Genomic DNA, 15,787 nt, shown 5'->3' with positions numbered 1-15,787 from the left:
CTACTGTAATAAAACAGCAGCCAGACAGAGAGGATGGGCACACCAAACAAGGATTTAATGTATGCCCGTATATTGCACTACAACGGCCACCAGTGACGTCGAGACCAGCAACCAGACCGTGTAAGAGAATAACAGCACGCCACTAGCACTTATTCCACTTGACAGTGGCCGAGAAGTGCTCGGTCAAAGGCGTACGGCATTTTAATACCTCGATGTGGATGGAAGTCCACGAACATTCTATGTTTTTTAATCAGCAATGAGTATAAAAAAAGGAGGTGACGTGATGTCCAGCCACTCCGTTACTGGTCACAGGACTCACCGAGCGTCCAGTAGATGCGCTTGTCGTCGTCAGCTTCCCGCGGTACTTTAACGAAGCACTTGCTGGATGACAGGGTGCAGCTAAGTGAGTGCTGCACGATCTTCCCCTTGCGTTTCAAGTAGGGGAAACGGCCTACGATGTACGCGTAGATCTCCGACCGCGTCACCTTCCTGCCGGAGAAATAAAATCACACGTCAGAACTAGGATCATCCAAAGAGAAAACCCCGAGTCAGGACTAGGGGCAGAGCACACCTTTCGGCACCTTCACTACGTGTATCCGACAGATCCTCGTACCTCTCACAACTTCGTACAACTCGAGAAATATAGATTTCCCTGTTTTGAAGTTGATGAGAAGCACTTTTGTCAATATTGTATTGTGTTAACTTTATTTATTTATACTATTTGACATCACAAATCAAAACAGCACTTGACAGATAAAACAAGGAGGATATCAAAAGCAGATTAGTACAGGCAAACGGGCATTCCCAGCAAAAACAATTCTGCTAGCAACAAAATTGGCCTTAATCAGAGGAAGAAACTTCCGAAAGTGTACATCTGGAGCACAGTATCGTACGATAGTGAATCGTGTACTTTGGTAAAATTCTAAAGAGGAGAAACAAAGCATTTGAGACGTGCTGCAATAGGAGGATGTTGAAAATTAGGTCAACCGATAAGAGTCAACAAGGGGTTCGCTACAGAATAGGTGGAGAGGTAAAAACTGTAGGGGAAGACAGGTGCAGGAATACGTCCGACAAATAACTGAGGACGCTAAGTGTAAGTGCTACTCTGAGATGAAGAGGTTTGCACAGGAGATGACTTGATGTGAGCCACCTCAAACCAGGCAGACAACAGACAATTCACCAAACAAAAGTTAGGAGCAGCAATTCGAGCCACAGCTGCTCGGCTGTGGAACAACTTGGTACATATTTTATAGAATGTTGATTAGAAAACACACAAGCAAAAATTTAAAAAACTAATATAACATGAACAAAATTTTAGAGTTAATGAAGGAATAAACAACATACTACACAGAAAAGTTCTCAATTACTGTGAGGAACTTGTGTACAGCATATAAGGAGTGTGCCACGAGCAAACTTTGCAACCTTAATTTGTGCACTTTTGGTGTATCACCCAAACTTTTCAGATTTGCCGAAAGCATATCGAAATTTATATCTGCTTATAACTTTCACCTAGGTTGATTCTGGACCAAGGCCTCTCACCTCAAATCCGTCATCCCTGGAAATTTGTAACCTAATCACGGAATCACTTTGTGTGTACACAAACAATACAGTCGGAATTCCAGAAAATCATGACAACCATCTACACGAATTTCGCAAACTGATGCTGCACGTCTCTGTGACTTGTTCCGCATCATTACGATTTATAGTGCAAATGATCCTCGGAACGTGAAACTGACAACTTCCTCCGCTCCAAATTTGAAGTTTACCATTGTTGTGCTTTTTTCTTTAATCCTATAATGTTCCAACTTATTCAAGTATTACATGGGCCACACAGTCAGTTGCATTTGTTAAATCGAGAAAAAAATGAGGCTCGTCCAGAATTAAAGAGCACTCAATCGTTTAAAAACTGAAAAGACAATGTACTTGGGAAGGCTTACAAATTCACAGGTCTACATCAAACACTGTCTTGTCTCAATGCATTTTTAAGCTGAGGGACGAACTTGCTGATACCTTCACCAAAAAAGCCTCCGACCCTCTATTTGGTTCACTGCACGTTCGATGGCACTCGGAAGCTTGTTTTCTGTACAAATTCTTTTTCGACTCGCAACCGACTTCGGAGAGGTGCAAAGATGAAAACCTGAAGGTTACATATAAGGACTGTGAACAAGGTGATTGATAGCGTTCCAGCTCAATGAACCCAAGAGTTGCTTCAGCTGACACTGGCTCAGCAGGGATGTACATTGTAATGCGACAAGTACACACCCTTCATAAACATTCCATTCTTTCATTCAGTATTTGTCATTTTTTTTAGCTTGTTCCAGTACCTCACACCATTGTTTCTTCCCAGGGAAATATTCAATGAGAAGAATCCAAATACAATCCAAAAAGGTAGAGTCTACGGTTTTTCCGGTCAAAATGATGATTTTGATTTTTTTTTTTCTTTTTTCTTCTTCTTCTTCTTCTTCTTTCTTTTTTTATTTTGTTGATGGTGAGGTAGAACATTACCACTACATTGATTATCTTTTAATCTCAAGTGTGTACGGGCAACCCACATTTTGTTGTTAATCACAACAGATTCAAGAAACTGATCGCATTCCACATCAAAGTGCTTAAGAAATTCCTGATTCTTTTGACTGTGTGTTGATCTGTGAGCTGTTTTAGTAGCCACAGAGTGCGTAATTTTCGAAAATCTTGTGTATCAATAATGTTTTCAACAGAAGAGATCTGGAGATTCTGAAAACATTGTTTTCATCTCATCCAAAATCAACTGATGGTTGCCACAAATTGTATTTTTTATCCCAGTCACCATCTCATCAGTCATGATCAAGGAACACCAACTCCTTTGTTCATCACTAACATTAGTTTTGCCAGCTTTAAACTCACAGCCTCAAACTTGTACACATTATTGTGATTCATCACATCAACCCCATAAACTGTTCTGGTTTGTTAAATATCTGGATAGCGGGTTTACCTTCACAAGAAGAAATGAGATTACACTCCCCAGCTTGTAGCTGACATGTTTTAGAATAGACACACTTGGTTCAACATGGCACTACAATGTTAGTTTTCAGTCAACTGAAACAAATGAGTGTGTGTTACACTGCCAACACCTTGTCCTCAAATGCAGTGCTGCCAACTTTGTCAAAAACATCCCTTTCACTGTGAGATGCTTAGAACTCACTTTCTAGATGCGACTTTTCACAAGCACCTGTTAAAACACTGCTATTGTCTCAAGTCCAAAAAAAGGTAACAGCATTTGTGTGTGTGTGTGTGTGTGTGTGTGTGTGTACTAATTTCCTTAAGCCCAATTATGATTCTGACAATGAATTATGTGCAATGAATGGTTCACTGCCCTTTGTATAATTATTTCACAAAACATTTGGAAATCACCGATAGCAAAGAAATTTGGCAGTTGTTGTAAAGGAACTTCCTGGCAGATTAAAACTGTGTGCTGGACCAAGACTCGAACTCGAGACCTTTGCCTTTCTCAGGCAAGTGCTCTACCATCTGAGCTACCCAAGCACAACTCTTGCCCCGTCCTCACAGCTTTACTTCTGCCAGTACCTCGCCTCCTACCTTTCAAACTTCACAGAAGTTCTCCTGCTAAATTTGCAAAACTAGCAATCCTGGAAGAAAGGCTATTATGGAGACATGGCTTTGCCACAGCCTGGTAGATGTTTCCAGGATTAGATTTTCACTCTGCAGTGGAAAGTGTGCTGATATGAAATTTTCTGACAGACTGAATCTGTGTGCTGGACCGAGACTCGAACTCAGGACTTTTGCCTTTCGTGAGCAAGTGCTCATTCATCTGAGCTACCTAAGCAAGGCTCACGCCCCATCCTCACAGCTTTACTTCCGCCAGTACCTCGTCTCCTACCTTCGAAACTGCACAGAAGCTACCCTCCGAAACTTGCACACACCCCGCTGCAGAGTGAAAATTTCACTCTGGAAACACCCTCCAATCTGTGGCAAAGCCATGTCTCCGCAATATCCTTTCTTCCAGGAGTGCTAGTTCTGCAAGTTTTGCAGGAGAGCTTCTGTGAAGTTTGGAAGGTGGGAGACAAGGTACTGGCAGAAGTAAAGCTGAGAGGACGGGGCAAGAGTCGTGCTTGTGTAGCTCAGTTGGTAGAGCCCTTGCCTGAGAAAGGCAAAGGTCCCGAGTTCAAGTCTCGGTCCGGCACACAGTTTTAATCTGCTAGGAAGTTAGTTTCATATCAGCGCACACTCTGCTGTAGTGTGAAAATTTCATTCTGTTGTAAAGTAACTTCAGAAGGTGACTTTTTTCAATTATAAGGGCCAATGAAATTGAAACCATACATCAGTTACAATGGGACCATGGAATGGTTTCATTCAAAAGTAATCAGCAAATGTATTTTATGACTAGGTCAATTCCTGTTTTGTGGAAAGTGGCTGGCAGCTAACAAATCCACAATCATACCCAATCTTACACTTCCTCATCTGACCGACATCCATGTACGTCTTTCTCCATGTCGCCAAATACGTGCAACTCACAAGGTGATAGATCTGGGCTGTACAGAAAATGTGGAAGTGTTTTCTACCCAAATCACTGAAATGTAACCTTTGTCCAAAATGGCAGTATTGGAACAGGTGTTGTCAGGACAAATCCATCAGACAGCTATGGCACAGGAATAAATGTCTTAACACTTATGGTGATTCATTTTGAAAGGAACAATTCCATGGTTAGTGTTCAGATTTTACTTGATTGTTTCTCACATATACATAAAAAGAAAAGAAATATCAAAGCAATCAGTGCCAACACGGTACTTTCTAGCAAAAAGGGCTTTAAGCAACAGGAATTGCTACAAAAGGAGAAAGCTGCAGACACATAAAAGGCTTAATAAACTGCTGTGTTTAACCAAAATTTTGTATACAGATGTGAAACGCAAATGACAGGGTATTACAGTAAGTGCCAAAGACTAGATACAATGTTGAAGTAAGGAATTATGATGTGCCCCGACAAGTCAACAAGAACGAACATCTAAAAAGAATGAAAGACATGGGGATGTGGAAGCATTGGGCACATATCAAGACATTGGCCATTGGTGAAAACTGTATCTGATGGGATCACGAATGAAAATTATCATATGGGTAGGCCTAGATATGAGAACATAAGACAAACAGAAAGTAATGAGTAGCAGCAGATGCAAAGTGATTAATTTAACCTTGAACTTGGGGACCACACAATAGAAGTGAAGCAATTCAGCTACACTGGAAATAAAATATGTCATGAGAGGGGAAGGAGGATATAAAAAGTAGACTGGCACAGGCAAAGAGGTCGTTCCTGCTCAAAAGGAGTCTGGTAATATCTAACATAGACTTTAATCTGAGGTAGAAATTCCTAGTTGGTTGGTTGTTTCGGGGAAGGAGACCAGACAGCGAGGTCATCGGTCTCATCGGATTAGGGAAGGACGGGGAAGGAAGTCGGCCGTGCCCTTTCAAAGGAACCATCCCGGCATTTGCCTGGAGCGATTTAGGGAAATCACGGAAAACCTAAATCAGGATGGTCGGATGCGGGATTGAACCATCGTCCTCCCGAACGCGAGTCCAGTGTCTAACCACTGCGCCACCTCGCTCGGTAGAAATTCCTGAGAATGCAAGTTGGAGCAGAGCATGCATGGAAATAAATCACAGAATGTGGGGAAACCAGAACACAAGAAGAGATTGGATGCATCTGAGATGTGGAGCTATAGAAGGATTCTGAAAATTAGATAGATTGAGAGGATGAGAAATGGGAATTTTCTGTGCAAAATCAGTGAGGAGAGAAATACGATATAAACCTCGATAAGAAGAAGGGACATCCACGCAAGAATTAAAAGATCAGGGAATGGCTTGCACAGTACCAGAGAGAGCTGTAGAAGGTACAAACTGTATCGAAAGACAGAAATTTAAATATTTTGACAAATAACTGAGGGCAAATGACACAATGAAGTTGGTCATGGGGGCCACAACAAACCAGTCAGAAGACTGGTGGAAAAAAAATTTAAAAAATAAAATTAAAAAAATCTTCATCACTGTCGACAAAGTTCAAATTTGGAAATTTGTGGTAAGGTATTATGGGACCAAACTGCTGAGTTCATCAGTCACTAAGCTTACACACTACTTACTCTAACTTAAACTAACTTACGCTAAGGACGACACACACACACACACACCCCCACGCCCGAGGGAGGACTCGAACCTCCGACAGGGGGAGCTGCACGAACCGTGACGAGGCGCCTCAGACCGTGTGGAGTTAGGTAGAGCAGTTGCACTGGTATTATGAGGTTAGGTGCAAGGGAAACTAATCCAGAAATACACCAAACTATAGTTAATGACCAGAGCAGAGCAACACTAACATATACAGGGTGTTTCAAAAATGACCGGTATATTTGAAACGGCAATAAAAACTAAACGAGCAGCGATAGAAATACACCGTTTGTTGCAATATGCTTGGGACAACAGTACATTTTCAGGCAGACAAACTTTCGAAATTACAGTAGTTACAATTTTCAACAACAGATGGCGCTGCGGTCTGGGAAACACTATAGTACGATATTTTCCACATATCCACCATGCGTAGCAATAATATGGCGTAGTCTCTGAATGAAATTACCCAAAACCTTTGACAACGTGTCTGGCAGAATGGCTTCACATGCAGATGAGATGTACTGCTTCAGCTGTTCAATTGTTTCTGGATTCTGGCGGTACACCTGGTCTTTCAAGTGTCCCCACAGAAAGGAGTCACAGGGGTTCATGTCTGGCGAATAGGGAGGCCAATCCACGCCGCCTCCTGTATGTTTCGGATAGCCCAAAGCAATCACACGATCATCGAAATATTCATTCAGGAAATTAAAGACGTCGGCCGTGCGATGTGGCCGGGCACCATCTTGCATAAACCACGAGGTGTTCGCAGTGTCGTCTAAGGCAGTTTGTACCGCCACAAATTCACGAAGAATGTCCAGATAGCGTGATGCAGTAATCGTTTCGGATCTGAAAAATGGGCCAATGATTCCTTTGGAAGAAATTGCGGCCCAGACCAGTACTTTTTGAGGACGCAGGGACGATGGGACTGCAACATGGGGCTTTTCGGTTCCCCGTATGCGCCAGTTCTGTTTATTGACGAAGCCGTTCAGGTAAAAAAAAGCTTCGTCAGTAAACGAAATGCTGCCCACATGCATATCGCCGTCATCAATCCTGTGCACTATATCGTTAGCGAATGTCTCTCGTGCAGCAATGGTAGCGGCGCTGAGGGGTTGCCGTGTTTGAATTTTGTAGGGATAGAGGTGTAAACTCTGGCGCACGAGACGATACGTGGACGTTGGCGTCATTTGGTCCGCAGCTACAACACGGCAAACGGAAACCCGAGGCCACTGTTGGATCACCTGCTGCACTAGCTGCGCGTTGCCATCTGTGGTTGCCGTACGCGGTCGCCCTACCTTTCCAGCACGTTCATCCGTCACGTTCCCAGTCCGTTGAAATTTTTCAAACAGATCCTTTATTGTATCGCTTTTCGGTCCTTTGGTTACATTAAACCTCCGTTGAAAACTTCGTCTTGTTGCAACAACACTGTGTTCTAGGCGGTGGAATTCCAACACCAGAAAAATCCTCTGTTCTAAGGAGTAAACCATGTTGTCTACAGCACACTTGCACGTTGTGAACAGCACACACTTACAGCAGAAAGACGACGTACAGATTGGCGCACCCACAGACTGCGTTGTCTTCTATATCTTTCACATCACTTGCAGCGCCATCTGTTATTGAAAATTGTAACTACTGTAATTTCGAAAGTTTGTCCGCCTGAAAATGTACTTTGTCCCAAGCATATTGCAACAAACGGTGTATTTCTATCGCTGCTCGTTTAGTTTTTATTGCCGTTTCAAATATACTGGTCATTTTTGAAACACCCTGTATCTATCGTATTTGTAAGGTACCAATCACTGTGCTGAACTACGATGGCACATATTAAGGATGGCGTAATGTGTTTTAATGAAGATATTTCGCACTTTGCAGAAATGTTACCGACCTGAGTGGAGACTGCACTATGGCCATAGAAATGAGAGTCCTGTAGGAGAACGGTAGCCTAGTGTCGGCAGTACTCGCAGAGCCACCGTCACCGAGGAGCTGCCCCTCGCCCGCCCCGTCGGCACCGCTGCTCGTGGCGATTCTCTCACTGTCGGTACCAGTACCGCCGTCACCACTTCTGTCGGCGGTGACGTCGGGTGCAGGAGTTAAAGTACCGACGCCACTCGCCGACGTCACCACATCTGGGGCCGCCGTGTCGGGCTCGCAGAGGTCGCCGCCAGAGTGCGGAAAGTCGGGTGCGGACTGGACAATGCTGCCGACCACAGAAGCTGACAAACTGGTTGAGGTCGGTGTGGTGTACCTGTTTCAGTGGGACAAAGACAGTGTACAACGGTTAAAGAGTGCAGGAGCTCTACGGAGGTTACACAAAGGCACTGAAACTAAGCTGCGAACGGTGCTCGGAATTGAGGCCAAGTACGTCATTATAAGATACACAATGAATGGGCAAACAAAACATATGGTGTTCTCTCTAAGGTAAGAGAGAGTAAAACCAATTTTTTTCACCTATCATACAGAGTGACACATTACCTGACAGGTCACGGACCATATGCTATGTATCTGTAGAAAATCAGAAGGCAAGTGATGACAGATGTGCCTGCAGCAGTGTAGGTCCTCTGGAGCACGTACTGTGGGACAGTGTGCTCCAGCGAGATGTAGCGGGTAACGGTCCCCGGGCACTACAGATGCCGTGTCCCGAAGCAGTGCTGAGGAACGAGTTCACCTGGTGCGTCTGACGATACAGGAGCCACACTACAGAGGAAGGCCAAAGAGCACTTCACGAAGAATTCACCCACATGCCAGCATGCCGACATCTCGGCAACACGACACGCTTTACGTGTAGTCGAGAGCAACTGAGATTGGTGGCTACAAGATGAAATAATTTTCAAGACTGTCCATCGTTAGTGATTATGGAAACGTGGACTTGAAGGTACAGAGAATAGTGGAATTGATTTGCAGAGAGGAAACACTGCTGATGCCTGAGGAACTCGGCAGACAATGGCTACTGACCAAGGTAGTTTTGAAAATAGACCCAGCAGAGGAGGAAACCTTCTACACTTCAGATATCCCCAATAAACAAACATAAAGGGAAGCATACAGATTTTACCCATACAATCCGTAGTACGCACAGTAGTGTTAGTCCAGTAGCTCAAAAAAATAAATAGATAAAAATATTATGACATGTACATAAATATATAAGCATGCAAAAGCCATCATCAGAGTCAATGTAACTGTGGTGTGACCGCCAGACACCACACTTGCTAGGTGGTAGCCTTTAAATCGGCCGCGGTCCGTTAGTATACGTCGGACCCGCGTGTCGCCACTGTCAGTGATTGCAGACCCAGCGCCGCCACACGGCAGGTCTAGAGAGACTTCCTAGCACTCGCCCCAGTTGTACAGCCGACTTTGCTAGGAAAGGTTCACTGTCTACATACGCTCTCATTTGCCGAGACGATAGTTAGCATAGCCTTCAGCTACGTCATTTGCTACTACCTAGCAAGGAGCCATTATCTTTGCTATTTATCTTGTGATGCATGTACCGTCAGACCGATGTTCACCAATTATGGATTAAAGTAAGTATTATACCAGTTACCTCCTGTTTTGCTAGTCTTATTTCTCTGACCTGTTCCAGACCACACGCCAGTCTGCGTGTAATTAAACACGTGCATTTCGGCCTCCTCTAGCAACACGGTGTTGGCTCTTCTGCCAACACTTCAGTAACTTTCTACACAGACACACAATTGGTAAATATATGTAAATGACCAGAGCTGCAATTCTCTCTCACAGGTAGAATGGCAACCAAAGTGTGTTAGTATTGTTCTTGTTTAGTGTATTTACCGGGCCCTGTAGGGTATATAAGGGGCGCTAACAGTGTCAGACGTAGAGTGATAACGCAGATGATGGGGGCTCATTTAAGAGAGGCTGACTGATACTGGAAGGAGCCTCACTGCGTATATCCACCCAGCCAGCTGGTCAAATCGTGCAGTATCCAGATTTGTGGAGCATTCAGGTGCGACAGGTGACAGAGACCCGATGCCGGACTGCACGCGAATGCGAGGATAGGCACGTTCGCCCTCACGGTTTCGATCGGCAACATCTGACCACAATACGGGATCATCGCAATACTGTGCGCAGAGCACACCGTGACCGTTCAGATCTGCGCCAGCCACCTGTGAGCGAGTAATGGACTCCCTGAAACTTTTTGTCTCATCCTGTACCACTGGTCAGAGACTAATAGCAACCGGACTAGACAATTACTGTCCTGTGCACAGGCAGCAGGTAACACCACAACGTAAGTGGTTTGCAGTGTTGTCACGACTGGCTAGCACGGACAGCAGATGAATGATATTGCAATGTGTTCAGTAGTTGTGAACTATCCCAGACAGCTGTCATCAGCAAGTATGCAGTGATGTAGGGACAGGTTCCACTCTTCCACTGTTTAAGAGAGACACGACAGTGTTATTCCTAGGGAAATGGTGTGGGGAGAGATTGGACACGACTTCAGGCCACGGCTCTCTCTATCCAAGTGGATCTCTTACGGCACAACAGCACGTAACAGACATTTCGCACCCTCATATGTTACCTTTCGTACGACGGTACTGTGATGCTACGACAGGACCACACTCGTCCACACGTGGCACCTGACACTTGGTCTGTCTACGTAACGTCGAGGTACTCCTGCAGCCGGCAACGACCCCAGATCTCTCGCACGAAACGAGGCGTGGGACGACACCAGATATCGATTCGATCCTAGTGCATTACGAGGACCAGTTACGACAGTTTTTGGTCAGCTTGTCTCGGGGGAGGCTACAGCAGCTGTAAGACACAAAACCCAACCGAATCAGTGCACGCACCGAGACAACAATGGGGTGCATGTCATACTGATGAATAGGCTCATACCGCCGAGGTCTTTCTAAATCTGTCTCAGTTTTGTAGGCACTGAAAAAAGACCATACACCATCTCAACCCGTGAAGATTCATTTCATTTTCTCCTCCACTGCTGGATCATTTATTTATTTTCTAAGCAGTGTTGTTGGTTAGTGGATTATGGGTTGGGAACAGTTCTGTAGCAGAAGAAAAAAGTTCTGCTTCATATTATTTTGCTTTTTCTTTTTTTTGTAATGATTCCATGTACCATTACAGATTAAATACTAATTATTATCCATAAAAATGTGAGTTGTACGACCTCTTTAATTTTCCACATAATAGGTTGTAAATGTGAAGAATGAATGAGCGAATTAATACACAAATCTTAAATTTCATCTTCTCCATTACCCACGCAATACTTTGTTTCTTATTTGTATCAACTCGAGCCAACTGTCGAACTTGTGAAGGAGGTCCTCAACCGATTCCAGTCGCAGACACTAAAAAAACAAGATTTGGCATCACTGTGTCGTTTACTGCTAGTTCTGTGCCTGTACACTCCTACGACACACAAACATAATTTGCTTCCTCTCTACATAAGATCTCATGAAGAAACAACGAAGATAAAATTAGAGACACTCTAGCTCACACAGAATCTCACTGGGAATTGTCCTTTCTGTCCACCATTTGTGTACAGAACAGGAAAGAGGGAAAGCGACAGAGGTACACGAAGTACCCTCCGACATGCACCAGAAGTTGGCTTTCAGAGTAAAGAAGTAGATGTAGCTACGGGAGACATAGTGGGGACTAGTCAGACTACACAGGTCAACGAAAAAATACTCTTTCGTTAGGTAATAGCCTAGTGCTGTGGTTTCTTAGGCACAGAATACGTACCCGAGTTCAGTTTTTTTTCTGCCACGCACGATTCTGATCTACATTCGACTAGACACACACAGTACGTGGTGCAGGGTACCTGCACTACCAGTACCTCTTCTCCCACTCACTGTAACACGAGGGAGGAAAAAACTGAAATACTGATGTGGAATGAATTATTTTAAGAATCTGATACGAATGGACACAGACTGCATCTTTCGAATAAAGAGCTCATAAAATGACAGAAGCTTATCACAGGGTGAGATAGTTGACTATCAACTCCAGCGAAGTGATGTTCCCCTAATAACCTGGTGAGATAAAAGCTGAACTCGTGTAGGCTGTGAATATATTTAAATAAATTGAATGTAATACAGATCACTAAAAATTTTGACTTTTAAATTCTTTAGAAATAATGGAGACCACTCACTGAAAAACATAAGGCAGCAAGTTTTACAAGTTGGCAGATTTCGTCCTTCTGTGTGTGACTATCGACAACTGAACGCTTCTGCTTTTTGCCGAGTGGTCTCCTTTAACCCTAAAGTATTTACAGTCTACGAGAACTTTCCTACAACAAAAACTTTCATTTCATTATTTTTATTTCATTATAATTATTTTATCTTCCAACTTCTTTGATTCAACCCACCACAAATTCCATCTTCATCTCAGAGAAGCACTTTCACCATATGCCAGACGTATTCCAATCTGTCTTCCACTACAGTTTTTACCCTTGTAAAGCTGAGTCTAATGACACGGGGTTATTCCCTGATGTCTTAACACACGTCTCTTCATCTGACATTTTTGCCTGTCCTCGTCTTCTTTTTGCGTCCCACTTGCTTCGGTGTCATGTGTTATTTCGCAGAATTCTTTAACTCCATCTGCTTCGTGGGCGCCAGTTTTGATATTAAGTTCATTGCTATTCTCAGTTCTTAGGCTCCTCATTACTTTCATCTTTCCTGAGTTCACCCTCAAACTGTAGAATTACTCATTAGACTGTTATTCGGTCCAACAAGTCCTGCAATTCTTCACTTTCACTGAGGATGGCTATGTCATCTGTGAATCTTATCACTGATATCGTTTCACCCTTAAGTTTAATCCCATTCTTGAACGTTTCTTTCATTTCTATCACTGCTTCTTCAATACAGAGACTGAACTTACACCCTTTTTAATTCAAGCATTTTGTTCTTGGCGTTTGATTCATACTTCTTCCTCTTGGTTCTTCCACATACTGCATTATTACCCACTTTCCCTATAACTCACCCTTACTTTTTTCAGAATTTCAATCATCATCCACGATTTTACGCCACTGAACTTTTTTCTTCTAGGTTGACAAATCCTACAATTGTGTCTCGATTTCTTTCAAGGCTCGATTCTATTACCAAACACAACACTGAAATGCTTCTCTAATGCCTTGAAATTTCCAAAAGCCAAATTGATTGTTATCTAGCAGCTCCTCAATTTTCTTTTCCATTCTTCTGTATATTATCCTTGTCAACGGCTTGGATGCATGAGCTGTTACGCTGCTTGGGCAACAGTCCTCACACTTATCTGATTCTACACACCAACCGTAACAGTCATCTGGCTGCCACATCCCCCAATGATGTCTGGAACTCGGATGGAAAGTTATCTATGCCTTCCACCTCATTTGATCACAAGTCTTCCAAACTCTGACTCTAAGATCAGATCTCCGATGTCTTCAGTACTGACTCCCAATTCTGCTTTTATTACTTCATGGGACAAGTCCTCCACATCTCAGAGGCCTTCGATGTCCTCTTTCCACCTATCTACTCTTTCCTCTGCATTTAATATTGAAGTTTATCTTGCACTCATAATGTTGATATTTTTACTTTATATTTCACTGAATGTGGTTTTGATTTTTCTAAATGCTGCACCAACGCTTCCGTCATCCATTTCTTTTTCAATTTTTTCTCATTTTTACTAGACACTTCACCTCAGATTCCTTGCATATTGTATTTATTTCATTCGTGCATGATTTATATTGCTGTATTTTTGTCTTTCCTTTACCATTTTTGTACTTCTTTCTTTCTTTCTTTGATCTATTTAGATATTTCTTTGATGCCCAGGGTTTTATTTGCAATTACCCTCCTTGTACCTTCATTTGTCTGTCCAACTTCTGCAACTGCCATTTTTTGAGATGTACACTCCTCTTCAACTTCTTAGTGCATTGCAAATGCACCCGTCATTTTGCATTACTTTTACATCCCACATCTTTCCACACCAATTCCACATGACAATCATCTTTCGATCCAGCATGCTCTTCACCATTCTTAAGTTAAAATCTGGATTTACATATTCTCCTGAATATGATTTACAAGCCTAAATCTAACTTCAGAAAACTTGTATGTATCGTGTATTATCCTTCTTTACCTTTAGATTACAGTTATTTTCCTGAGAATTTTTTGCATCTTTCATCACAGTACAGTGTCGGTGTCATACCAAGTCTTACAAACGCATCTTTCATTGACTCACATTACGCCTTCTTTATCAGTCGAGCCTTATTATTGCATCAGCTAATCCGGCAAAGCTGGAACCCATTTATAAACAGCCACGTTTCAGTGAAAATTTGTAGAACACTTTATACTTTTGACATATAACACACAATTGTGAGAAAATATATTTTCTTTATTGTGTCGTAATATGGGCACCACTTTTATTAAGACATAGAAAATGCTGACAATATATCTCTTGGTAATGCCTTGCACACAAATTAGAAAATATGTAAAGCTAAAAATAAATTAAAAATAGTGCTTATCCGTAAAAACTTCGAGAGGAAAGCTGTAGCAGATTTTGAAATTATTTGATAGTCTCTGTATATCAGATAGCTGTCATCAGTCAAAGAGGAGTGTGATGTAATATAGGAAAAGATGATTGTTACTTACCATAAAGGTAACACATTAAGTTGCATACAGGCATAGTTAAAAGAGACTTACACACACACTTTCAGCCAATGCATTCATCAGAAAAACAAAGAGAAATAAATACCATTCATTCATATAAACAAGCACACTTCACGCACGCATGACCGCCAACAATGGCAGCTCAGACCAGAATGCAGCTGTCATACGAGATGGTAGCAGCAATTTTGAGAGGGCAGGGAAGGGGAAGGGATAGCAGTGAATGTGTGGGGGGGGGGGAGAGGGGGGTGCTGTCTGGCTGAGTGTGCAGGGACTAGACTGCCAACAGGCACAGTGTCACGAGGTTGTGGGGCAGGAAGGTGGGAAAAGATGGGCGGGCGCATTGGCAGATGGTGCCAAACAGAGAGGCTGGGAGATGACAGGACAGAGGGGGGCAGAAACTTGGGAGAAGGGTGTGTGGACAGTATGGTACCATAGGTTGAGGTTCGGATAATTTTGGGAACACAGAATGTGTTGTAAGTGCCTCTGAAATCAAGCATGTTATGATCAGCTGTGGTGCTACAAGGTGCTCTCTAGTACCTCCCACCGCGGAAGTTGAACACGCGCCAGAACAAATGGATGTGGCCAGCCCACAGAGGGCTCCGTGTCCGCGGCGGCTCTTCCACGCAGCGGCTCTCGCGCAGCGAGGTCGCCACCGCCACACCACGTGCAGACGGCGGCCAATAGCCGCTCCCTCCGGTTTCGTATATAGGGACCCACTCTGCCCTAGTCCAGCAGTCTGGTACTCGCTCTGGATTACGTCTCTATCTCGGCGGTACTGCGTTCTGGTCGTAGCTCGTTGTTGACATTTGCCTGGCTCTGGTTCCGAGTGGATTTACTGTTGGTGTCCGGTGTTGTGATTTCTACAAGCCTCCTTTGTTTATCTCTTCCTTGTTGTGTCGGTCACAGTCGGTCGTTGTCGGTTGTCGTCGGTCCGTCGTCCGACTCGTCCTCGTGTTTACCCGGTGGTGTGTGCTCCACCGCCGGCGGCTTCCCCGCCTGGCGGCTCCGATCCCGCCGCCCAAGGCGTTCCCGCAGTTGGGTTTGGTTACTATCTG

The 15,787-nt window shown here is 43.6% G+C and overlaps 1 protein-coding gene across 1 annotated transcript in view; it reads right to left on the bottom strand.

The window, feature by feature from the left end:
• The window catches only part of LOC124553556, a 439,905-nt gene that overhangs the window by 312,831 nt on the left and 111,287 nt on the right, over positions 1-15,787 (bottom strand). Inside the window, exons 12-13 of the mRNA XM_047127403.1 lie at positions 8,024-8,383; positions 320-489 (exon numbers count right to left, since the gene is read on the bottom strand). Coding sequence (XP_046983359.1) covers positions 320-489; positions 8,024-8,383 — 530 coding nt within the window. The remainder of the gene's footprint in view (positions 1-319; positions 490-8,023; positions 8,384-15,787) is intronic.

Source organism: Schistocerca americana, chromosome 11 (assembly GCF_021461395.2).
Source record: "Schistocerca americana isolate TAMUIC-IGC-003095 chromosome 11, iqSchAmer2.1, whole genome shotgun sequence".
NCBI lineage: Eukaryota > Metazoa > Arthropoda > Insecta > Orthoptera > Acrididae > Schistocerca > Schistocerca americana.
Note: the sequence above shows the minus strand (reverse complement) of the source record. Positions and strands in the feature narration are given on the sequence as shown.